Source organism: Suncus etruscus, chromosome 15 (genome assembly GCF_024139225.1).
Source record: "Suncus etruscus isolate mSunEtr1 chromosome 15, mSunEtr1.pri.cur, whole genome shotgun sequence".
Classification (NCBI taxonomy): domain Eukaryota; kingdom Metazoa; phylum Chordata; class Mammalia; order Eulipotyphla; family Soricidae; genus Suncus; species Suncus etruscus.
This window is the reverse complement of record NC_064862.1, coordinates 90584419-90608518: the sequence shown is the minus strand read 5'-3', so window position 1 is coordinate 90608518 and position 24100 is coordinate 90584419. Positions and strand designations below refer to the sequence as shown.

Below are 24100 nucleotides of genomic sequence, written 5' to 3'. Positions count from 1 at the left end.
ACACCCAGCGGTGCTCATCGGTTACTCCTGACTCTGCGCTCAGAAATTGCACTTGGTAGACTTGGGGGAGCATATGGGATGCTGGGAATCAAACTCAGGTCCTGTCCTGGGTTGGCCGCATGCAAGGTAAATGCTCTACCACTGTGCCATCTCTCCGGCTCATCTTACTATCTTATTAGTCAAATATGCCTCAGTATAGCTAAAAACAAGACCTCTGCTAAGACACCAGCTTTGCATGCGACCAACCTAGGTTGATCCCCGGAATCCTATATGGTCCTTCAAGCCATCCAAGAGTGACCCCTGAACTCAGAGACAGGAGTAAGCTCTGGGCACTGCCAGGTGTGGTTCAAAAACAAGAAAAGAAAAAACAAAGGGGCCGGGCGGTGGCGCTGGAGGTAAGGTGCCTGCCTTGCCTGCGCTAGCCTTGGACGGACCGCGGTTCGATTCCCCGGTGTCCCATATGGTCCCCCAAGCCAGGAGCTACTTCTGAGCACATAGCCAGGAGTAACCCCTGAGCATTACCGGGTGTGGCCCCCCCCCAAAAAAAAAAAAAAAAAAAAAAAGAACAAACAAAGAACTCCTCTACTCAATGCCCAGCACCTGAAAATAGGCAAATAAAAAAGTCACTGGGATGGTCAGAGATAGCACAGCGGGAGGGCATTTGCTTTGGATGCAGCCTACCTAGGTTCCATCCCCAAAATCCCATATGGTCTCCTGAGCATCATTAGGAGTGACCCCTCAATGTAAAACCACAAGTCACCCCGACCATCATTGGGTGTGGCCAAAAACCAAAACCACCACAACAAAAAGTCACCGTTTATAGAAGTGGGCTTGGGCTGAAATGAAGAAAAAAAATACAACTGGGAGACAAAAGCAATGCCTTGTATGTGACCAACCCAGATTTGGTGCCCAACATCCCATATAGTCCCCTGAGCCCCACCAGGAGTGATCCCTGAGTGCAGAGACAGGAGTAACCTCTGAGCACTGCCAGATGTGGTTCAACCCTCCCCAACATAAAGAATTTAAAAAGAGATGGGGATGGAGTGATAGCACATTAGGTAAGGCATTTGCCTTGAACATGGTCAACACAGGTTCAATCCCCAGCATCCCACAGGGTCCCCCAAGCACCACTCGGCATATAGGCATACTACCTGAGGGAAGAGCCACACCATCAGATGTGGACCCTACACCAACAAAATTTCAGAAAGTGGCTTCTGAGTGGGCCAGGGAGACAGGCTCTGTATGCAGAGGACCCAGATTAGCTTCCTGGGCCCCTTAATCCTGAGCAGGGAGATGGAAACAGGGAACCTTGGAGGATCAACAGGTGTGGCCCCAAAGTTAAATATTTCTGTTCTTCGAGTTGTGGCTCTCTCTCTCTCTCTCTCTCTCTCTCTCTCTCTCTCTCTCTCTCTCTCTCTCTCTCTCTCTCTCTCTCTCTCTCTCTCTCTCTCTCTCTCTCTCCTATCTCTCTCATTTTATTTGGTTGTGGAGTTTCTCTGCAGATCAAAAGTTATAGATTATCTATGTCTCTCTGGCCTCATTTTGGGGGCTGTAATCTTAGATCCCTGGAGTGGGGTAAATCTAACATCAAAAGCGAAAAAACAAACAAACAAAAAAAAAAAAACAGAAAATACCCCAAAACAAGTGGAACCAAGCTTGAACTCGAAGACAGGAGGAGGAGCATTGCTAGGAGGGTGGAGAGACGGAGACATGGGGGTGAGGGTCAACGATGCATAGAGCACCCCAAGCTGCAGACTGTTCTTCCCGCCCAGCCTGGGCTGTTTATTTTTTCTTCCCATTTCTGTTCCTCTTATCTGGGTGTTGGAATACCTTGGTAATGCTCAGGAGCACCCCTGCCCAGTGGAACTTGCATTGCTGGCCTCAAACGAGGGCCTCCTGCACACCAAACTTGTGCAGACCCCTTGAACCCGGCCCAGGGCTTTTGATTTCTAACCGTGCACTTGGGACTCGCTTATCCTAACTTGGGGGACCAAACCCCGCAGTCCCAGGAGAGCGCGCGCTGATTCCAAAGTCAAGCTCGCCACCTCGTGGCCTGTTCTGGTCATTGCATGTCTGCAAAGGTCGAAATTTCGCTTGCGGGACTCTCACCTGGGTCTGGGGTGGGGAGAAAATTTGAGAGAACTTTGGGGAGCCTTTTCCTGGCTTGACAGGTTGCAATAAAACTCAAAGCCCTGATCCATACTAGAGCAAGTCCCAAGAACAGAACATCCAGGTTGGAGCAAAAGAAATGGAAACCTCATGCAAATTTCCTTTTTTTGAGCCACACTTGATGTTTAGGGGTTACTCCTGGCTCTGCACTCAGAAATTGCTCCTGGCAGACTTGGGATACCTCTCTCTGTTTTTCTTGGTTGTTATTTTATTTTATTCACCTGCTGGAAAGGTTAGGGAACCAAAACCTCCCTGATCCCGATTTTGTTTTGTTTGGGGTTTTGGACCATACCAAGCAGCACTCAGAAATCGCTCCTGGCAGCTTAGGGGATCATATGGTATGCTGGGGGAAGGAACTAGGGTCTGTCCTCAGTTGGCTGCTTGCAAGGTAAATGCCCTACCACTGTGCTATCACTCCAGCCCTACCCCCCACCCCACCCTCAGTTTAGGAAGAGGCCTTTGTCCCACCTAGCCTCTTCTGTGCAGGGTCATCTCCTGGGGGGACAGAAAGCACCCAACTCAGGTAGCTATTGGCCCAGGTGGAGATAAGCAGAGAGGCTTTGCGGGTGCCCTCGAGTGGCTGGAATATTGTTGGTCCACCCGCTGCACCAGCCTTCGAGGTCTTCAATGGCAACTTGCTCCAGAAGGTTCCAGCAAGAATTGGTCTTACTCAGGCTTTGTTTTCATTTTCTGCTAACTTAGAGGAACTGAAATCAGGTTCTATTGGACAAGTCTCTCTCTGCCACCAAGAGACCTGCTGAATCAGTCATGCATTTAAGGGTTTTTTTTTGGGGGGGGGGATGTCACACTATACATGGTGCTGGAATTAAGTCTGTGTCTGGTCACAGGTGCACAAGTGCACAGGTGGAGAAATGCTCCTTGCTCCTATCTCTGTGGCCCCATACTAAGATTCATATGTATATGTATTTTTTGGGGGGTTTTGGGCCACACCTGGTGACGCTCAGGGGTTACTCCTGGCTATGCGCTCAGAAGTCGCTCCTGGCTTGGGGGACCATATGGGACACGGGGGGATCGAACCGCGGTCCGACCTAGGCTAGCACTGGCAAGGCAGACACCTTACCTCTAGCGCCACCGCCCGGCCCCATATATGTATTTTTGAGGTGTTGGGGTGCTCAGAAATAACTCCTGGTGGGGCATAGGAGACCCTGGAGGAAACTAGGGATCAAACTCAAATTTGATGTACAAGAGCAAACAACTTACCTGCTATATTATACCTCTGGCCCCAAACTCAGACTACTGAGTCTTTTCGTTTTGTTTCATTTCGTTTGCAGGCCACATCCAGTGGTGCTCTGGGATTACTCCTGGCTCTGCATTCGGAAATCGCTCCTGCAGGCTCGGGGGACCCTTTGTGATGCCTGTAACCCTGGTAGGTCCCAGGTCAGCTGCATGCAAGGCAAATGTCCTACTGCTGTGCTATTGCTCGGGACCCAGAATACTGAGTCTTAATAAAATGGACCTCAGAGAACTCCAATTTGGGCTTCTTTTGGGGAGTCACATCCCCCCCCCAGTAATTCTCAGGGGTTACTCCTGGCTCTGCACTCAGGAATCATTCTTGGTGGGCTTGGGGAGCCTATGGGATGTCGGGATGGAACACACATGGGCCTCATGCAAGGTAAACACCTTCCCCACCATGCTATTGCTCCAGCTGTATTGATGCATTTTTTTTTCTTCCCCCTTTCCTCCCCCCCATGCATTTTTTGTTGTTGTTGTTTTTGGACCACACCCGCCGGTGCTCAGGGGTTACTCTGGCTGTCTGCTCAGAAATAGCTCCTGGCAGGGGCTGGAGAGATAGCATGGAAGTAAGGCGTTTGCCTTGAATGCAGAAGGGCAGTGGTTTGAATCCCAGCATCCCATATGGTCCCCCAGAGCCTGCCAGGATTGATTTCTGAGCATAGAGCCAGAAGTAACCCCTGAGTGCTGCTGGGTGTGACCCAAAAACCAAAAAAAAAAAAAAAAAAAAAAAAAAAGCTCCTGGCAGGCACTGGGGACTAAATGGGACACCGGGATTCGAACCAACCACCTTTGGTCCTGGATCAGCTGCTTGCAAGGCAAATGCCGCTGTGCTATCTCTCCGGGCCCTGATGCATTTCTTTAATTATGTCTCTTATTCTCAGCTTCCTGATCAAGTTCTGAGAATTTTATTTATTTATTTATTTATTCATTCATTCATTCATTTGGCTTCTGGCCTACACCCGAATCACTCAGGGATCACTCCTGGCTCTACACTCAGAAATTGCTCCTGGCAGGCTCAGGGGAACATGTGGGATGCAGGGGATTGAACTCAGGTCCGTCCCAGGTCGGCTGCAAGCAAGGCAAATGCCTTACCGATGTGCATTTGCTCCAGCTCCAGGAATTTTATTTTTTAAATTTAATGAAAGCCGGAGTGATGGCACAGAGGTAGGTCTTTCAACTTGCACGAGGCTGACCCAGGACAACCACGGTTCGATCCCCCAGTGTCCCATATGGTCCCCCAAGCCAGGAGCGATTTCTGAGCACATATCCAGGAGTAACCCTTGAGCATCACCGGGTGTGCCCCCCCATCTTTATTTTGCTTCTGTGTCTTATTTGGAGGTGCTCAGCTGTTACTCAGCTTGGGGTCCTTCTGGGGTGCCTGGGGTCAAAGCCAGAACATCTGCAAGCAAGACTAGCACCTTCCCTGGTATGCTATGGCTCTAGTACCCATTCTTTCTTTGTTTTTGTTTGTTTTGTTTTTTGGGTCACACCCAGCAGCTGCCAGAAGTTACTTCTGGCTCTGTGCTCAGAAATCGCTCCTGGCAGGCACGGGGGGCCATATGGGATGCTGGGATTTGAACCACTGTTGGTCCTGGGTCCACTGCTTGCAAGGCAAACACCCTACCGCTGTGCTATCTCTCTGGCCCTCTAGTTCCCATTCTGACTTTTTTGGCAAGAAGACACTTAACAAAACCATGATGAAATCTCTTCATTTCAAATTAAGAACGAATGGGAAAACCATCCAATGATGAGCCTAATGAGGGACAGAAGAATAAAAAGAGCCTGGGGAGGGGCCGAAGCAAAGGCACAGCTGTAGAGGTGCCAATCCCCTGGCATCCCACATGGTCCCCCTGAGCCAGGAGCAATTTCTGAACACACAGCCAGGAATAAGCCCAGAGCGTCAAAGGTTGTGACCCAAAAAAAGAAAAAAAAAAATGGGGCCGGAGAGATAGCATGGAGGTAAGGCAGAAGGACCTTTCCTGCAGAAGGTCGGTGGTTGGAATCCCGGCATTCCATATGGTGCCCTGTGCCTGCCAGGGGTGATTTCTGAGCATAGAGCCAGGAGTAACTCCTGAGCGCCGCCGGGTGTGACCCAAAAACAAAAACAAAAAAAATTTAAATTAAAAATAAAAGGCTTGGGGCTGGAGCGGTGGCACAAGCGGTAGGTAGGGTGTTTGTCTTGCACACAGTACAGTTCAGTCCCCCATCATTCCATATGGTCCCGTAAGCCAGGAGTGATTTCTGAGTGCATAGCCAGGAGTAACCCCTGAGTGTCACTGGGTTTGACCCCATGAACTCAGGCAAGATGAACTCAGAAACTAACAAAGTTACCAATAAGTTCACAATTACAATGTAGTGTTAATCTAGTCTAGCTGGGACATGGATCAATTTTTTGTTAATATATATGTATTTTTGAAGCAGTTAGAAATATTTCCAAGGAATATTTATACAAGCTTTTGTTTTGGTTCTGAGGTCACACTTGGCAATGCTCAGGGTTTCCTCCTGGCTCTGCACTCAGGAATCACTCCTGGAGTGCTAGGGGACCCTATGGGATGCCAAAATTGAAACCAGGACAGCGGCCTGCAAGTCAAATGCCCTCCCTGCTGTGCTATATTGCTCTGGGCCCTGCCGAAAAGGATTCTTTCTTTTTTTTGTTTTTGTTTTTTGGGTCACACCTGGCAGTGTTCAGGGGCTACTACTGGCTCTACACTCAGAAATCGCTCCTGGCAGGCTCAGGGGACCACATGGAATGCCGGGATTCGAACCACCAACCTTCTGCATGCAAAGCAAACACCTTTCCTTCATGCTATGTCTTCGGCCTCTGAAAAGGATTCTTTTTTTTTTTTTTTTTTTGATTTTTGGGTCACACCTGGCAGTGCTCAGGGGTTATTCCTGGTTCCAGGCTCAGAAATTACTCCTGGCAGGCACGGGGGACCATATGGGACACCGGGATTCGAACTGATGACCTCCTGCATGAAAAGCAAACGCCTTACCTCCATGCTATCTCTCCGGCCCCTGAAAAGGATTCTTAACAGGCCAGATCGCCTGTGCTGCCATGATACCGTGAGAACCATGTCCAACTCTGCCAGTTTTCCCTGTTAGTGGCAAATCCCTTCCCTAAAAAAGAAAACTAAATTTCAGGTTTTCGGTTTTGATGGACTTTCGTTGTTCTTGGTGGGCTTTGACTCACACCTGGCAGTGCTCAGGGCTGACTCCTGGTTCTGTGCTTAGGTCAATCCCTCCTGGCTCCACTCGGGAGACCCTCTGGGGTGCCGGACACCAAACACTGATCTGCTGGTGCCAGGCCAGCACTCTCCTCCCTGGCCTCTCTCCAGAGCCCAATCCCAGTTTCCCCAAAGCAGCCTGCGCCTCACACTCTGAGCACGCTACCTCAGGATGGAAACTGAGTCACTCTGGGCTCTGTGCTCACTTCTAGCTGCAGGCTTTCTGTAGGGTCCCCAGGTTTTTCGGGGACCTCAATATCAAGCCTTATTGGCTGTGCATCCTGATGCGGGGATGTGTGTCAGGTAAAGTGCCATGGACAGTGCCTGTATTGTGGCAGCATCTCACTCGTGTGCGACCACTCCTGGCTGGGGTAGGTGCGCTCTTTCCTGCATGACCCGCAAAGGTAGGACCCCATGCCCATGTGCAGGACCAGGGGGCACCGGAAAATGCCCAGAGACAGAAGTTCTTTGGCACGACTGCTTGTATGAAGCCTCTTGTTTTTTATTTGTTTGTTTTTTGTTTTTGGGTCACACCCGGCGGCACTCGGGTTATTCCTGGCTTTGCCCTCAGAAGTTACTCCTGGCAGGCTCCATATGGGATGCCAGGATTCAAACCGGTGTCTGTCCAGTGTTGGCCTCATGCAAGGCAAACACCTTACCGCTGTGCTATCGCTCAGGTCCCAGAGGCCTCTCTCTCTCTCATTTTATATTTGCACAGCGAGCTGGGGCAGCTAATGGCCTTGGCACAGTTCAAGCACCTGGAGGGCTTTTTGCTCCTGTTTGCAAACCAACTGACAGTAGCAGAAGCTGTGGCCAAGCTCCTGGCACCGCGAGGTCTGCTGCACGCTGTGCCCAAGTTCGTGCTTCTGGAAGAGCTGCATGTAGCTAAAGGCTACATTCATGGCAAGAATAAAGATTAGGAGGCCCAGAGTGATAGCACAGCTAGAAGGGTGTTTGTTTGCCTTGCACGTGTCCAACCCGGGACAGACCCAGGTTCAATCCCCAGCGTCCCATATGGTCCCCCGAGTCTGCCAGGAGCGGTGATTTCTGAATGCAGAGCCAGGAGTAACCCCTGAGATCTGCCAGGTGTGCCCCAAAAACAACAACAACAACTAAGAATTGGTTGAAGCTGGCATAGAGGGGAGGGCATTTGCCTTGCATGTGGCCCACAGGGGTTCAAGCTCCAGAATCCTAAAGAATCCCCAGAGCCAGGAGTAATTTCTGGAGCCCAGAGGGAGGAGTAACCCCCTGAGCACTACCAGGTGTGGCCCAGAAATGAACAAACAAACAAAGGCCAGAGCAATAGCACAGCAGCAGGGCATTTGCCTCGCATGCAGCCGACTCAGGACAGACCCGGGTTTGATCCTCAGTATTCCATATGGTCCCCCAGAACCTGCAGGTGCGATTTCTGAGCGCAGAGCCAGGAGGAACCCCAGAGAATGGCCAGGTGTAGCCCCAATCCCCCCAAAATAAAATAGAGAAAACAGCTTGGTCCTGTGCTGCATAGGACCCACATGACCACAGCAGTGGCAACAGTGGGACAGTTCAGGGATGAATGAATGGTGGAGGCATTGTCACTGGCTGTCCCCCCACCAGAGGCTGGCCTTGGCTGTGTCTTTTCCAGTGCTCATTCCCACCCAAGGCCTTCCCCAACAGGCTGACTTTCTTTTTTTTCTTTTCTTCTTTTTTTTTTCTTTTTTGTTTTTGGGTCACACCTGGCAGCACTCAGGGGTTACTCCTGGCTCTGAGCTCAGAAATCACCCCTGGGGCCCGAAGAGGTAGCACAGCGGCGTTTGCCTTGCAAGCAGCCGATCCAAGACCAAAGGTGGTTGGTTCGAACCCCGGTGTCCCGTAGGGTCCCCCGTGCCTGCCAGAAGCTATTTCTGAGCAGACCGCCAGGAGTAACCCCTGAGCACTGCTGGATGTGCCCCCCCCCCAAAAAAAAAATATCACCCCTGGCAGGCACGGGGGACCACATGGGATGCCAGAATTCAAACCAACTTTCTGCATGCAAGGCAAACACCTTACCTCCATGCTCTCTCTCTGGCCCCCAGACTGACTTTCTTTCCCTTCCTGTCCCCCTCATGAGGTGGTTCCTGAGATGAAAAATGGGGAGTGGGATGGAGAGACAGGACAGCAGGGAAGATGATGGCCTTGCACGCGGTGAGACTCAGGTTACCCCCCAAAACCCATCCAGGGTTGAGCCCTGAGCATAGAGCCAGCAGTAAGCTCTGAGCACTGCTGAGTGTGTCACTCCTCTCCTCCCCCCACCAAAAAAAGGGAAGCAATTTAAAAATAAATTTTTTCCACATGGAAGCTTCTGAGTGGGTCATGACGTCCTTCTGGGCATGATTCACCTTACATTTCTCCCCTGGGGTCTGAACAGAGCCTCATGACCATGTTTTTCCTTCTTCCTTTCTTGAATGCAGCAGACACAGAGAAAATACAGGATTCATGATACTCACAGGGCCTGGGTAAACTCCGGCCATGCTTGTTTTACCTATGTAAATATTCTTTCTAGGGGTCTGGGCACGGAGTACAGTGAGTAGGGTATTTGCCTTGCAAGTGGAAGACCGGGGTTCAATCCCCAGTTCTATATTAGGTCCTCTGAACCCTAGAGGAGTAATCCCTAAACACAGAGCTAGGAGTAAGCCCTGAGCAACACTGGGTGTGGCTCTCCCCTCAAAAAGAAGGGGGGATATATTGGGGACCAGAGCAATAGCGGGGAGGGCATGTTGCCTTGCATGTAGCTGACCCAGGTTTGATCCCCAGCATCCTATATGGTTCCCTAGGCCTGCCAGGAGTAATTTCTGGAGCCCAGAGCCAGGAGTAACTCCTGATCGCTGCCAGATGTGGCCCCCAAACTAAAAAATAAAATATAACAAATAAAAGTGAGGGGCCAGAGCGATAGCACAGCGGTATTGCCTTCCATGCTACTGACCTGAGACGAACCTGGGTTTGATCCCCAGAATCCCATATGGTCAGCAGAGCCTGCCAGGTGTGATTTCTGAGCACAGAACCAGGAGTAACCCGAGTGCTGCCAGATATGGTCTAAAAACCAAGAAAAAAACAAAAAACAAAGAACCCCAAAGAAAAGATCAACGAATTGGGCTGGAGAGATGGTACAGGTTCCATGCTCTTGCTTTGCAAAGAGCCAACCTGGGTTCCATCCTAGTCAATACCAGAAGAAAAAAAAAAAAAATATATATATATATAAAATAAAATTACAAAATATTTTCTTTTGTAGCAGAGTTCAATCTGCTGACTCATAGGCAGAAAGCGCTAACTTTATGCTGCCACTAACATTTAATCACAACAACTTCTGAGAAAATCTGGGACAAAATGACTAAAACATCAACCTGGGAGCTGGGTGGATACCAACTAGACAAAACCCTCAGGAAAGAATCTTCTGCCTGGACCACAGATTATGTGTCACAGTGACCTGGGTGGGGGGAATCAGGTCCCCCCAACAACCCTGGCCTGACCAGGATCTGTTATTCATTCCTTTCTTGTTTCCATGAAACACCAATAACAGAAATGGGGGGGGGGGGCAGAGCATTAGCACAGAGGGCAGGGCATATGCCTTGCACACGGCAGACCTGAGTTTCATTCTCAATAACATCTCTGACAGGAGTAATTTCTGAGCACAGTGCCAGGAGTACCCCTGAGCACACTGAGTATGACCCCAAAACAAAACAAAACAAAATAAAGTTTTGGATGGGGCGGGGGTTGGATCAGTTTTAGGGGTTTTAGGATATTCAGGGTTCGAAGGTCTCTCTCTCCTGGTGTTGCTGGGGGAACCAGGCCAGGGTGGGTCATGTACCTGGCAAGAACCACCCCCCCCAAAAAAAAATGCACCCTGTGGGCCTCCTCAGAGCCCTGTGAGGACACCGAGCCACTGGGTCCCTGGGATTGCAATCCTGGAATGCACCCAGCTGACAAATGGTTAAGGCTGCTGGGAGGAACTGCTGAGGGGAGATGGTTTTGGGGAATTCCAGAAGGTTCTGGACCTCAGGGCCTGAATGCCTAGATGAACGTCCCTGCGTGGTCACTCTCGAGATAGCGGGGTCATGGGGGTGTGGATTGCAACTCTGCTCCCTACGCATCCTGTAAAACAGCTGAAAAATGGGAGTCCTGGAGGGAGAAAGGAGGGACTAGGGGAACCCCTCCACAGATCTACTCACCATGCACCCCCCCACCCCGAGACCACCATCTGGGGAACACCACTGGGACAGATACGCAGACTGGAAGTGCACAGTAGGACAGAGGACTGGAGCTGAGGTCCCAGCAGCTGAGAGGTGCGGGCAGACACTGGGGTTCTGGCTCTAAATCCAGCCCCAATGATGCCCAGGGGGTATGAAGCATCCATGGGGGGGGTCCCCCTCCTCAGATTGCGCACGTCACCCAGGCTCTGTGCTCTCACCATCTCCGAGGTGTGCAATCTTCAACACTCTGAGCTCTGTGGCTAGCATAGGTCTGAAAGCTTGATGTTTTGGGGTGTTGGGGCCTTTGGGTGCAGATGCAGAGATGCAGCCTGAGTCAAAATCAGTCCAGGAGCTGCAGCCAGCTGAACTCGGCCCCTGTCCATGCCCTTTTTATATAGAGTGGTTGTTTGGCCAAGCCCCCAGGGCAATCCGGAGACGCCTCTGATTGGCTGGATCACCTTACCATGCCCCCTAAACCCTGAGTGACAGTGGCTAGCAGGGCCTGCCTTTGAGCTGACCTTGTCCAGGCTGGCCTGCAGGTTCAGGGGGAGCTCATGGGCTGGAGTGATAGCACAGTGGTAGGGTGTTTGCCCTGCATGCGGCCAAGCCCAGACAGTCCCTGGTTCGATTCCCGGTGTCCCGTATGGTCCCCTGAGCCTGCCAGGAGCCATTTCTGAGCGCAGAGCCAGGAGGAACCCTTGAGTGCCGCTGGGTGTGATTCCCCCCAAGAAAATATCAGGGGCCAGCAAGCACCACCCAGGACAGTTGCCCTGTACCTCAAAGGCAAGATCAAAGCCACCCTGACAAGCAGCTGGCATTTGGGGGGGGGGGCTCCATGCCCATCATGGTTATTAGGGCATTGCTCATCCTTTCTCCACTTCTACCCTCTTTTCTTCCCTCAGAAGTGGATGCTGCCTGTCACCTTGAGTCCCCAAATGTCAAAATATCCATTGCTGCTGCTCCTGCCAATGAAACTGGCCAAGAAAGCTCTGGAGCTTTTCAGTACATTCCACCAGCACTCCTCTGCTGAGCTCCAGCTCAGGCCAAGGGCATATGGGGGAGGCAGGAGCAGGACAGGCCAGCCAAGGCCATGCTGAGGCTCCAACCCATCCATTGGCGCGTGCATCCTCAGGGCGCCCCAGGATTCATTGAATCTTTCCACAAACCAGTTCTACACATTCTTTTCTGCAGAGATTGAGGGGGGAAATGTCAAGAATGCAGTTTGCGGGACCGGTGAGGTAGCGCTAGAGGTAAGGTCTTGAACCCAGGTCAGCCATGTGCAAAGCAAATGCCTTCCCTGCTGTGCTATCTTTCTGCCCCTCCCAAAATCTTTGGCATAGTTTCTAAATAGACATGCCACGGGGTACCAATTATTACTGCAATGCCACCACCGATATATAGATTGTCCATTTACTGGACAGACAGACAGACAAAGCACCATTCTACCATTCTTGTCTTTGCAAACTGCATTCTTTTTTTTTTTTTTTTTGGCCACACCCGTTTGATGCTCAGGGGTTACTCCTGGCTAAGCGCTTAGAAATTGGCACTAAAGGTAAGGTGCCTGCCTTGCCAGCGCTAGCCTAGGATGGACCGCAGTTCGGTCCCCCGGCGTCCCATATGGTCCCCCAAGCCAGGAGCGACTTCTGAGTGCATAGCCAGGAGTAACCCCTGAGCGTTACCGGGTATGGCCCAAGAAAAAAAGAAAGAAAGAAAAAAGAAATTGCCCCTGGCTTGGGGGACCATATGGGACGCCGGGGAATCGAACCGCTGTCCTTCCTTGGCTAGCGCTGGCAAGGCAGGCACCTTACCTTTAGTGCCAATTTCTTTTTTTTTTTTTTTTTTTTTTGTTTTTGGGCCACACCCGGTGACGCTCAGGGGTTACTCCTGGCTATGAGCTCAGAAGACGCTCCTGGCTTGGGGGACCATATGGGACGCCGGGGGATCGAACCGAGGTCCGTCCTAGGCTAGCGCAGGTAAGGCAGGCACCTTACCTTTAGCGCCACCGCCCGGCCCCTAGTGCCAATTTCTAAGCGCTTAGCCAGGAGTAACCCCTGAGCATCAAACGGGTGTGGCCAAAAAAAAAAAAAAAGAATGCAGTTTGCAAAGACAAGAATGGTAGAATGGTGCTTTGTCTGTCTGTCTGTCCAGTAAATGGACAATCTATATATCGGTGGTGGCATTGCAGTAATAATTGGTACCCCGTGGCATGTCTATTTAGAAACTATGCCAAAATTTTGGGAGGGGCAGAAAGATAGCACAGCAGGGAAGGCATCTTCCTTGCACATGACTGACCTGGGTTCAATTCCTGGCATCCCACATGGTTTCCCTAGCCCCTGCTGAGAATAATTTCTCAGTACTGAGCCAGGAATGACCCCTGAGCGCTGCCACGTGTGGTCCAAAACATGCCCCCCCCAAAAAACAATATACCCTCCATTCCTTTAACCACCTTCTGCCTGCCTCATTCTAACAATTCTGCACTAACCAACCTGGGTTCAATCCCTAGCATCCTATAAGGGTCCCAGAGCTCCACCAGAATTGGTCTCCAAACACAGACCCAAGTAAGTCCAAAGCATCATCAGGTGTGGCCCACAAACCAAAAACTAGAAATAAACATGGAATAAAAGGGACAAACTGGGGCCAGAAAGATAGCACAGTGGGTAGGGCATTTGCCCTGCATGCAGCTGACCTGGGCTTGATCCTGAGCATCCCATGTGTTCCTTCCTAAGCACCTTCAGGAGTAATCCCTGAATACAGAGCCAGGAGTTATCCCTGAGCACCACTGTGTGTGGCTCAAACACCCCCAACAACTAAAAGGCCTTGAACCCCAGGATTCTCATATGGAGAGTGACAAGGTGCCCAGGTGCTTCCCCTTAAGGTTCTGACCATATATATATATATATATATATATTTTTTTTTTGGTTTTTGGGCCACACCCGGCATTGCCCAGGGGTTACTCCTGGCTGTCTGCTCAGAAATAGCTCCTGGCAGGCACGGGGGACCATGTGGGACACCAGGACTCGAACCAACCACCTTTGGTCCTGCATCGGCTGCTTGCAAGGCAAACGCCGCTGTGCTATCTCTCCGGGCCCCATATTTTTTGTTTGTTTGTTTTTGGACCACACCCGATGAGTCTCAGGGATTCCTCCTGATTCTGCACTCATAAATCGCTCCTGGCTTGGGGGACCATATGGGATGCTGGGGAACCCGCATCTGTCCTGGGTCAACCATGTGCAAGGCAAACACCTTACTGCAATGCCAACACTTTGGCCCCTAACCATATTTTGTTGTTGTTGTTGTTTCTGGAGTCATACCAGGCGATGCTCAGGGTTTCTCCTGTCTCTCTACTCAGGGGACCATATATGGTGCTGGTGCCTGCCAGACAAATAACCTCCCTGTATGCTACAGCTCTTACCCCAAATCTGTGGATTCTACTTTTTTTGTTTGTTTGTTTTTGTTTTTGGGTCACACCCGGCAGCACTCAGGGGTTACTCCTAGCTCCATGCTCAGAAATTGCTCCTGGCAGGCCTGGGGACCATATGGGATGCCAGGATTCGAACCGATGACCTCCTGCATGAAATGCAAATGCCTTATCTCCATGCTATCTCTCCGTCCCCTAAATCTGTGGATTCTAAACCAGAGCCCCCCAGCTGGAACCCAAGCCTCCCCATCTTTCCTATGAGCACCAAATTATATCTTGGGTACAGTCCCCCATCACCTAACGCAACCTCTCCAAAAAGCTGGAAGCCAGAGCTACCTCTAAAAGTGCTTTTGGGGTCATATCCAGTGGTGCTCAGGAGTTACTCCTGGCTCTGCTCTCAGGGGTTATTCCTGGCGATACCTGTGGACCATATGGGATGCTGGGTATTGAACCCAGGTTGAACACATGCAAGGTAAAAACCTGCTGTGCTATGTCTCTGGTCCCTATAAATACCTTTCTGGGCTCCTACTGGTTTGCTCCCCCACTTGCAGGGGCTGTAGAGCATCTTAGTACAAGGCTCCTTCCCTGGGGATGGCACCAAGATTCACTTCCAGGCTATAGGGGCAATCCCCTTTTTAGCCTCTAGGGGGAGTAAGCCTAGAAATAGAGAGTTCAGGCATCTGCTCCCCACTAAAGGGATTTTACGTTTTATTTTTTGGTTTTGGGGATCGGTGCTGGCGATTACTCCTGAGGGTTTGGGGCCAACCAGATGGTGCTGGGGACCCAGCCTGGCCTCTAGCACTCAACGTCTGTTTTATGCGTTTGTGTTCTTTTTTTTGGGGGGGGTGGGGCACACCCGGCAGTACTCAGGGGTTTCTCCTGGCTATCTGCACAGAAATACTCCTGGCAGGCACGGGGGACCATATGGGACGCCGGGATTCGAACCAACCACCTTAGGTCCTGGATCGGCTGCTTGCAAGGCAAACGCCACTGTGCTATCTCTCCGGCCCCACGTTTGTGTTCTTAAGCTCTCCATTGCTATTTAAAATACACAACTTGGGGGCCAGAGGGAGAGCACAATGGGTAGGGTGTTTGCCTTGCACTCCGTCAACCCGGGTTTGATCTCCAGTATCCCTTATTGTCCCTCAAGCCTACCAGAAGGGATTTCTGGATTACCTCCTAAGTGCCACCATCTGTGCCCCCCCCCCCAAAAAAAAACACAACTCAAGACAAGAGACAGCCTTGCACGTCAACAATCCTGGTTTCACCCCCAGAACCGAAATGGTTCCCCCATCACCATACACTGCCAGGATGACCTCAGCACAGAGCCAGGAGTTCACACCTCTGGGTGTATCCCTCCAGACAGGAATAAAATCAAATAAAAAAGAGCTCTCCATGGCCAGTGGTAGAAAGCACTGTGGGAAGGCACAGAGAATCCTGCAGGGGGTGCCTCTTGCACGAAGCCCACCTGGGTTGATTGTGTACGCTGTATCACCTGGTCCCCAGGGATTACCTGTGGAATGCTGCCCTAGGTGCTTTTGAGCACTGCAGGGGCCTCAGAGCAATTTAGGAGGGTGTGGGGGGCAATCTGGTGTAGCTGCCCCCCCCCCACTTCCCAAATATCTGGGGAAACCTCGAGGAAAACAAATCTTCTGGGAGAAAGGAGGGACTGGGATCCCCACACATCACAGGTTCTGGGGGAGACCTCAGGTCCACAGCTGATCTACATCACTAGGGAAGCAAGGTTGGGTTGAGACCAGCCTGGGCCCCGTAGCCTCACACTCCCCATTTCACGGTTTCGGGGTCCCGGATCGCCCTCGGGGATCTGTGTTGCAGCAGCTCAGGCCAGCTGGCCCACCTGGGCCAATCTTAAGGGCAAGGGGCGTTTCCCTCCCACTCCACGGTGCCCCTGATTGGATGGTTTCTAGCTCCGGCCTCTGAATAACAGGTGAAGTTAGGCTCATCATCATCTGATGAGTAGGTGTGTGTCTTCCTTCTTTATCCCTTTCCCTGGGCTCCACCAAGGTGCTTCCCAGATCTGGGGGTCCCTCTAGCAATGCTCAGGGGACCATTCGGTGCCACAATCAAACCAGGGCCTCCTACATACAAAGTATGCAGTAGCTACTCAGCTCATTTTACACGCATTTTTATACTTAGCTCAAATTTAAACGCATTTTTTTTTGTTTTGTTTTGGGGCCACAGCTGGTGGTGCTCGGAGTAACTTATTCTGGGCTCTGCGCTCAGGAGTCACTCTTGGTGGGCTCGGGAAGGGGAATCCTATGGGGAAGACGAATATCGAACCCGGGGTCATCTGACTTGGCAAGGCAAGCGCCCTCCCCACTATCCAATCTTACCAGCCTCCAAGATCAGCATCCTTTAGAACCCACCCATTTTCCTCAGTCAGGCAGTTAGCATTATCCCACAATCAATCTCAACGTTAAAATAATGACATCATAAACTCAGGAGTAAAGTAATTTCCATTCAAAAGCTTTCTGATCAATAGTATCTCATAGGCTGAGAACCTAGTCCATCTGTGCAGAGAAAAGGCAAAGCCCACTTCCCAGTCCAGGAGTGTCCCCCAGAGAAAGGTGGTCACATGGCCCAGGCCTACCTCTACATGGTACTTGGGACAATGGGGAACCCAGATCCAAACAGACAAACACACAAGGAAATAAATGGCATTTGGTACTATTTAGTACTATTTATTTCTCTATAGTTATGTGACAATTCAAAACTATAAGGGGGACGGAGAGATAGCACAGCGGTAGGCGTTTGCCTTATAAGCAGTGGGCCCAGGACGTACAGCATCCCATAGAGTCCCCTGTGCCTGCCAGAAGCGATTTCTGAGCACAGAGCCAGGAGTTACCCCTGAGTGCTGCCGGGTGTGGGCCTCCCCAAGAATATAGTAAAATAAAAAATTATATAGAGAGAGGCCAAAGTAATAGCACAGAGGGAGGGCATTTGCCATGCACGTGGCTAACCTGGATTCGATCCCCACCATCCTAGAGGGTCCTGGGAGCAACAGCAGGAGTGAATCCTGAGCACAAAACCAGGAGTAACCCATGAGAGCCACCAGGTATGGCCCCCCAAACAACAACAAAAAAATAGAGAGAGATATCACAATCCGCCAACCCCATGTTAGATAATGCCAAGCTTTCTCCCTCCCCCTTCCCCAGCCACTTACTTTGGGGGATTTGGGAGGCTGCAGCTAGCGGGAAGAAAGGGGGTTGGTCTCCCCAGGGTGTCAGATCTTAAGACCTCACAGCCTTTCCTCGTGCCCGGTGGGAGCGGACATGCCTCCGGAAGGAGCTAGGGTGGCTGAAGGCTTTGCCACATTCGGGGCAGGTGTGCGGCTTCTCGCCCGTGTGTACGCGGGCGTGCAAGCGGCTGTTGCTGAGCGAGATGAAGCTTTTCCCACACTCCTGGCAGCGGTAGGGCCGCTCGCCCGTGTGCGTCCGGCAGTGGACGCGCAAGGACTTCTTCTCCCGGAACGCCTTGCCACACTCCCCGCACACATACGGCTTCTCGCCCGTGTGCTTCTTGCGGTGGCGCCGCAGGTAGCTGGGGCAGCTGAAGGTCTTGCCGCACTGCATGCACGTGAAGGGCTTCTGGCCTGTGTGGTTGCGCTCGTGTGCCAGGAAGCCAGGGCGCGACAGGAAGGTTTTTCCACACTGCGAGCACTCGTAAGGGCTCTGGCCTCCTCCGTGCACCCGAGCGTGGCTCTGCAGGCTCTCGTACCAGGTGAAGGACTGGCCACACTCCCCGCAGGTGTAGGGCTTCTCCCCGGTGTGGATGCGCTCGTGGGTCCGCAGGTAGCGCCAGTCCCGGAAAGCCTTGCCGCAGTGGGCGCAGCGGTGGCGCTTGGGCTCCGTGTGCGTCTTCTCGTGGGCCTGCAGCGTGCGTTGGCAGCGGTAGGCTTTACCGCACGTCGGGCACCTGAAGGCCTTGGCATCGCCCCCGTGGTTGCGCACGTGAAGCTGGAAGCCCCGCTGGGTGCTGAGCGTCTTGCCGCACTGCCCGCACTGGAACGGCTGCTCCTGGGTGTGCGTCCTCTGGTGCAGCTCCAGGTTCTGCGCCCTTCGGAAGATCTGGCCACAGCGCTGGCACTGCAGCGCCCGGGCACGACCGTGACTCTGTACGTGTCTCTGCAGCGAGTGGCTGTATTTGAAGGCCTTCCCGCAGTGCCCGCACACGTACGGCCTCTCCTCCAGATGGCAGCGCTCGTGGAGCTGGCAGGCGCTGGCCGAGATGAAGGCTTTGCCGCAGGGCCCGCAGCGGTAGGGCCCGGCTCGCGTGTGCGTGATCATGTGTACCCGCAGGATGGAGCTCGTGAGGAAGGACTTGCCGCACTCCCGGCATCGGTGCGGCTTCTCACCTGTGTGGCCCAGCTCGTGGTTGCGCAGGGAGCTGCGGCAGGAGAAGGTTTTCCCACACAGGCTGCACGAATAGGGCTTCTCGCCTGTGTGCGTGCGCAGGTGGATCCGGTAGCCCTGGTGGTAGCCGAAGGTCTTCCCGCACTGCCCACACGAGTAGGGCTTCTCGCCGGTGTGGGTCCGCTCGTGGATGCGCAGGGACGCGGCGGAGATGAAGGCTTTCCCGCAGGCCTCGCATCTGTGCGGGGCATCGGCGCTGTGAGTTACCTGGTGCCTCTGCAGGGTCTTGAGCGACAGGAAGGCTTTACAACACTCAGAGCACTTGTAGTTCTTCTGGCTGCCGTGGATCCGTTCGTGCTGCTCCAGGAATTTGAGGAAACTGAAGGCTTCCCCGCAAACCCGGCAGAGATATGGCTTCTCCTCATATTTATCGAAGTCGCTGGGCTCCAGGCCCCGGTGACAGCGGAGGTGGCGGTTAAGGGATAAGTGGCGGGTAAAGATTTTCCCACACACGCTGCATGAGTAAGGTTTGGCCTGGGCAGGTTCCATCCAGGGACTGAGATTCGAATCCAGGAGCAAGCTCTCAGGGCTCTGGGCGACGTCACAAACCCTGGGTTCAGGTTGATGGCTGCTGGGAACCGGGAAACAGGAGAATGAGGACTCAACTCAGGATTTCTTTCTTTTTTTTTTTTTTTTTTTTTTGGTTTTTGGGCCACACCCGTTTGACGCTCAGGGGTTACTCCTGGCTATGCGCTCAGAAATTGCCCCTGGCTTGGGATGACCATATGGGACGCCGGGGGATCGAACCGTGGTCCTTCCTTGGCTAGCCCTTGCAAGGCAGACACCTTACCTCTAGCGCCACCTTCCCGGCCCCTCAACTCAGGATTTCTACTAGCATCTTCTACCCAACTCTGATAATGCCCAGAGGGAGTGGAAGGTTTGTGTTTGATCTGTTTTGGGCTTACGGGTGAGGGGAGAACTTCCCTCTTGCAATGGTCACAATAGTAAGCATTCAGGTCTGGGGTTCAGGGTCAGAGACATTCCGGCATAGTGGGGAGGGCGTTTGCCTTGCACACGGCAAGGGGACACTATTGAGATACTGGAAATTGAATCCCAGGTGACCACATACAAGGGCAATGCCCCCCCCCCAACGACTATCTCCCAGCACCCCAGTCTCTGATATCGTTCAGGGCATATTTTTGGAAAAATTCTCTAGTCAAGCCAAATTCACAGTGAGAACAGGCTCCAAGCATGCGGGTGACTTGGGTGACTTACCTCAGCTTCCTCCCAGGGTACTGGAGTTGCTCCTCGGTGTCACGATCTTCCGGTTTGTCCCCTGAGAAAGATGATCCAGAAAGAAATGACCCAAGGATAAGGAGAGCTGTTAAAGAGTTTAACTTCCAGGATGAAGAAAGGCCGAGTGGAAGAGCCCTGCCCTCCCCTCCGGCTACACTTCCTACATCTTCGAAAAATGGTGAAAAGAGCGGAGAGGCCGGCCGTTTGCCTCCCATTCAACTGGCCTAAATTGAATCCTGGGCATCCCGCATCCCATAGGAGCCCTGGAGCCCTGCCAGGCGGAAGCCCCACTGGGTGTGACCCAGAAATGAAAACCATAAAGTTGATCCGGAAAGGACACTCCAAGGGACCTTGGCACCCCCTTGGCACAGGCAGGCGGGACCCTCCTTACCCACTGCGGCCAGATGGCCTGAGGTCTCTCGCATCACCTCCCGGTGCAGCTGCTTCTGGGCGGGGTCCAGCAGCGCCCACTCGTCCAGGGTGAAGGTGACGGCCACGTCCTCATATGTCACCTGGTCCTGCCACAGCCACAAGAGTATATCAGAATAAAGTAAGAGAGAAAAGGGGAGTTCTACCCTGTGGAGCCTGGAGGAAGCCCTGAGCATCGCTGGGTGTGGCCCCCAAACAAAGCTAATAAATAAGCCAAAGAAAAAGTCCCCCAAGGAAAACATCTCAGGGCCAGAGCAATAGCAGAGCAATAGCACAGTGCTAAGGCATTTGCTCTGCACCCTGGATAGACCCCTGTTCATCCCTGAACCCACCAGGAGAGATTTCTGAGCTCAGAGCCAGGAGTAATGTAATCCCTGAGTGCTGCAGGGTGTGGCTGAAAAAACCAAACGATAAAAGTAAATAAATAATAGTAATAATATATATTTTAAAAAAAGGAGAACATCTCAATCCAAGCAAGATCTGGGGAAGGGGCCTCGGACACCCCACAACCTAATCTGAAGCTTATTCTCTGCCTCCTACTCACATCAGACAACCAAAGACCAAATTAACAATAATATATTTACGATAAACCCATGGAGTATGATGTACTAAGGCAGGGACCGTGGATGCAATGCGGGGGAGGGGGCTGATATGGACCTGTAAAAGTCTGAGACTGCAAGGATCTGGGGAGAGGAGGGTTTTGGGGGGTCCCATTCAGGATGGCTCTGGAATTAATGGATCCCCAGGAGAGCCTGGCAAGAGGGTGGATGGGGAACACAGGGATGTACATTGGTGCCCTGGATCCATAAATATTAAGAGACCATGAGTAGTGTCCCGTGGAAGAGAACGGAGGGGCTGGGGGACCCCGCTAACCAGAACTACCCCCGCCCTAGAATCCTGGGGATCGTCACCGTGCACCCCCCAGGTCCCTCCCCAGAGTTCCTGCGTCCTGGTGGCCTCCCGGGGACGGCCGAGAACCCCGGGGTCCATCCAGGCTGCCCACCCACGCTGGTGCGGGGGTGGAGGGGAACCTGGGCGCCCAGAGCCTTCCTCCTGGGCCTGGAGTCTGCAGGCTGCGACGTGGATTCTTGGGGAGCCGGGGTCCACTCGCGGCTCTTGACCCTCCTCCGACCCCCGAAGCCCACCCACTTACCATCTTGCACACTTCCCAAAGGGGCGACTTTCGCTCCGAACCCCGCAACCACGTAAGGTTTGCACGGCGCGACCCAGACGGCGCCGACCCAGATGCGTCCCGGGGCGCAGCGCGGCCAGAACTGACGTCCCCAGCCCGGACTGCGTCGTCACGCCCACCGCAGCATCAGCGCCTCTGATTGGACGGTGCCTGAGACCACGCCCCTTACGACGCATGAGTGACAGGTCGGCGGGCGGGCAAGGGGCCGGGCCGAAATTGACTAGGCTGCAGGCGGGGCCCCCAGAGCTCTTTGCATTTAAGCAGAACTTTTGCATTTGTAATAGAATTTGGCCATCCCGGGGGTTGTTCGGATCTGACTCCTCACGGGGTTCGGGGGACCCTATGAAATGTTGGGGATCAAACCCACACCCACACCTCCCATCCCCCACCCCGGCAGCTCCGGGCCCCTTAAATAACCTTTTTCCTGGCCCTGGGCTGCTTTTACCAGACTTGCTGCAGCCCCTTTGGAGCGACTCGTCCCAGCTGAGGTCGAGGGGTTCCTGGTTGTGTTTCTAGGGTTGCAGAAACTGGCTGGTGGAAAGCCGTGGCCAGGCCTCATTGGGACCCCGAGTTTGAAGTCCTTAGAGGGGCAAAGGAGTTGGGGCAGCATGCAAGAGTTAAACCTTTTCTGCTTAAGTGTGTCCCCCACTTAAACTGTATTTAAACTCACTTAAACCAGCCGTAAGGACTTTCAATTTGGCTAGGATGGAAGCTCTGCAAAGCACGACGCCCCCCTCCCCAAATAAAAACCTCCCTGCAACCCCGCTGAGTGAAAGCCCCGCCAATCTGGCTTCCTAGTAACCTTTGATCCTTCCAAGCCAGTAGCCATCAGCCTACCCCTTCCCTGTCTTTGGGTGTGACAGAGAACCCTCTGATTTGTCAAGAGGGTAACACAGCCTCTTAGACCCCCAGGTGATCTTTCATCCCTATCCACAAATCTGTGATAATTCGGTTCTGGGTCCAGGAAGATTTGCCACCTAAAAGGATTCAATGGGCACCATCTAATATGGGGAAGGGGCAGCCCTCAGCTCTTAGGCGTAGTTTTGCCCCACCAGAGCCTCTGGGTGTGCCCCCAAAGACTAACCCCCTCTGTATATTTTATATGCGACAGGGGAGATAGGGAGGTCTTAAAATAACTGAAATGTGTGACTTAACCCAGAGCTACACCCCTCTCCCCAGTTTTTATTAAATTGATTTTGCCTTCTTGGACTCTGGGGACCATATTTGTGGTGGTGGGGATTCCTTCCATACACAGAGCAGTGTGCTGGGTGGCCTGGGGGGGGCAGAGGTCAAATCCAGGCCTCCTGAGTGCAAAGCCTGAAATCCCACCCCGTGGACTTTCTCCAGCCCTGCAAATTGTTTTTTTTTTTTTTTCCTTGGGGTGGGGGTCACTCCCAGCAGCGCTCAGGGATTACTCCTGGCTCTACGCTCAGAAATCATTCCTGGCAGGCTGAGGGAACATATGGGATGCCGGGATTCGAACCACCGTCCTTCTGCATGCAAGACAAACGCCTTACCTCCATGCTATCTCTGGCCCGCTCTTTTATTGAGGACCACATCGGGCAGTGCTTGGGGTGAGGTAGGGATCACTCCAGGCAATGCTCAGGGGACCTCAAACTGTGCTGGAGTAAAAAGGCTCAAACTCGGGGCTGGAGAGATAGCATGGAGGTAAGGCGTTTGCCTTTCATGCAAGAGGTCATCGGTTCGAATCCCAGTGTCCCATATGGTCCCCCGTGCCTGCCAGGAGCAATTTCTGAGCCTGGAGCCAGGAATAACCCTTGAGCACTGCCGGGTCTGACCCAAAAACCATAAAAAAAAAAAAAAAAAGGCTCAAACTCAGCCAAGGCCATCAGCATGCCCTCCCTCGTATATTACTACAGCCTTGTGCCCTTCCTGCATGTGTTTCTATGACACAGCCTTGCTTACCTCCCTAACCTCTCCCACCATCTTTGGGACTCCAATTAGCAACACTGAACTTTCTGTCTGTTCCTTGAACACATGCTGGACGTTCCTGTCTCTGTTTGCCTTTCTTATCATTCAGGTCTCAGTGAGAACATCACATCCTCAGAGAAGCCTTTGTGAACTGCATTATACAAAATAGCTGTCACACACCCCAATCACCCTTCATCACTATGATCTGCTTCAACTGTTCAAAACTCTTCTCATTACTGGAGCATGAAAGTATCTTCTTTTCTTTTCTTTTGGATTTTTGGGCCACACTTGGTGACGCTCAGGAGTTACTCCTGACCATGCGCTCAGAAATCACTCCTGGCTTGGGACCACATTGGACTTCGGGGGATCAAACCTCGGTTCATCCTGGGTCAGCTGCGTGCAAGGCAAATGCCCTACTGCTGCGCCATTGATCCGGCTCCCAAAGTATCTTTTTCTCACTTATTAAAATATAATCTCCTTGAAAAAAAAAAGGCTCAACTTTGACTTAGTAGCTTACAAGGCAAGAACCCCAACTCCAGTACTATATCTCTAGCCCTACAAAATTTTTTTTCAAATGTTTTAATGTAGAAACATAATGAACAATACCT

At 52.3% G+C, this 24100-nt stretch overlaps 1 protein-coding gene across 1 annotated transcript; it reads right to left on the bottom strand.

The window, feature by feature from the left end:
* Positions 1-17224: 17224 nt before the first annotated feature.
* On the bottom strand, positions 17225-23507 carry LOC126030174 (zinc finger protein 709-like). Its single transcript, XM_049788353.1, has 6 exons — positions 23496-23507; positions 22006-22072; positions 21522-21661; positions 20331-20457; positions 19919-19979; positions 17225-19274 (listed from the first exon to the last, which is right to left on the bottom strand). The coding sequence occupies exons 1-6, from the start codon at positions 23505-23507 to the stop codon at positions 17522-17524; spliced, it is 2160 nt and encodes a 719-aa protein (XP_049644310.1). The 3' UTR covers positions 17225-17521.
* Positions 23508-24100: the final 593 nt, after the last annotated feature.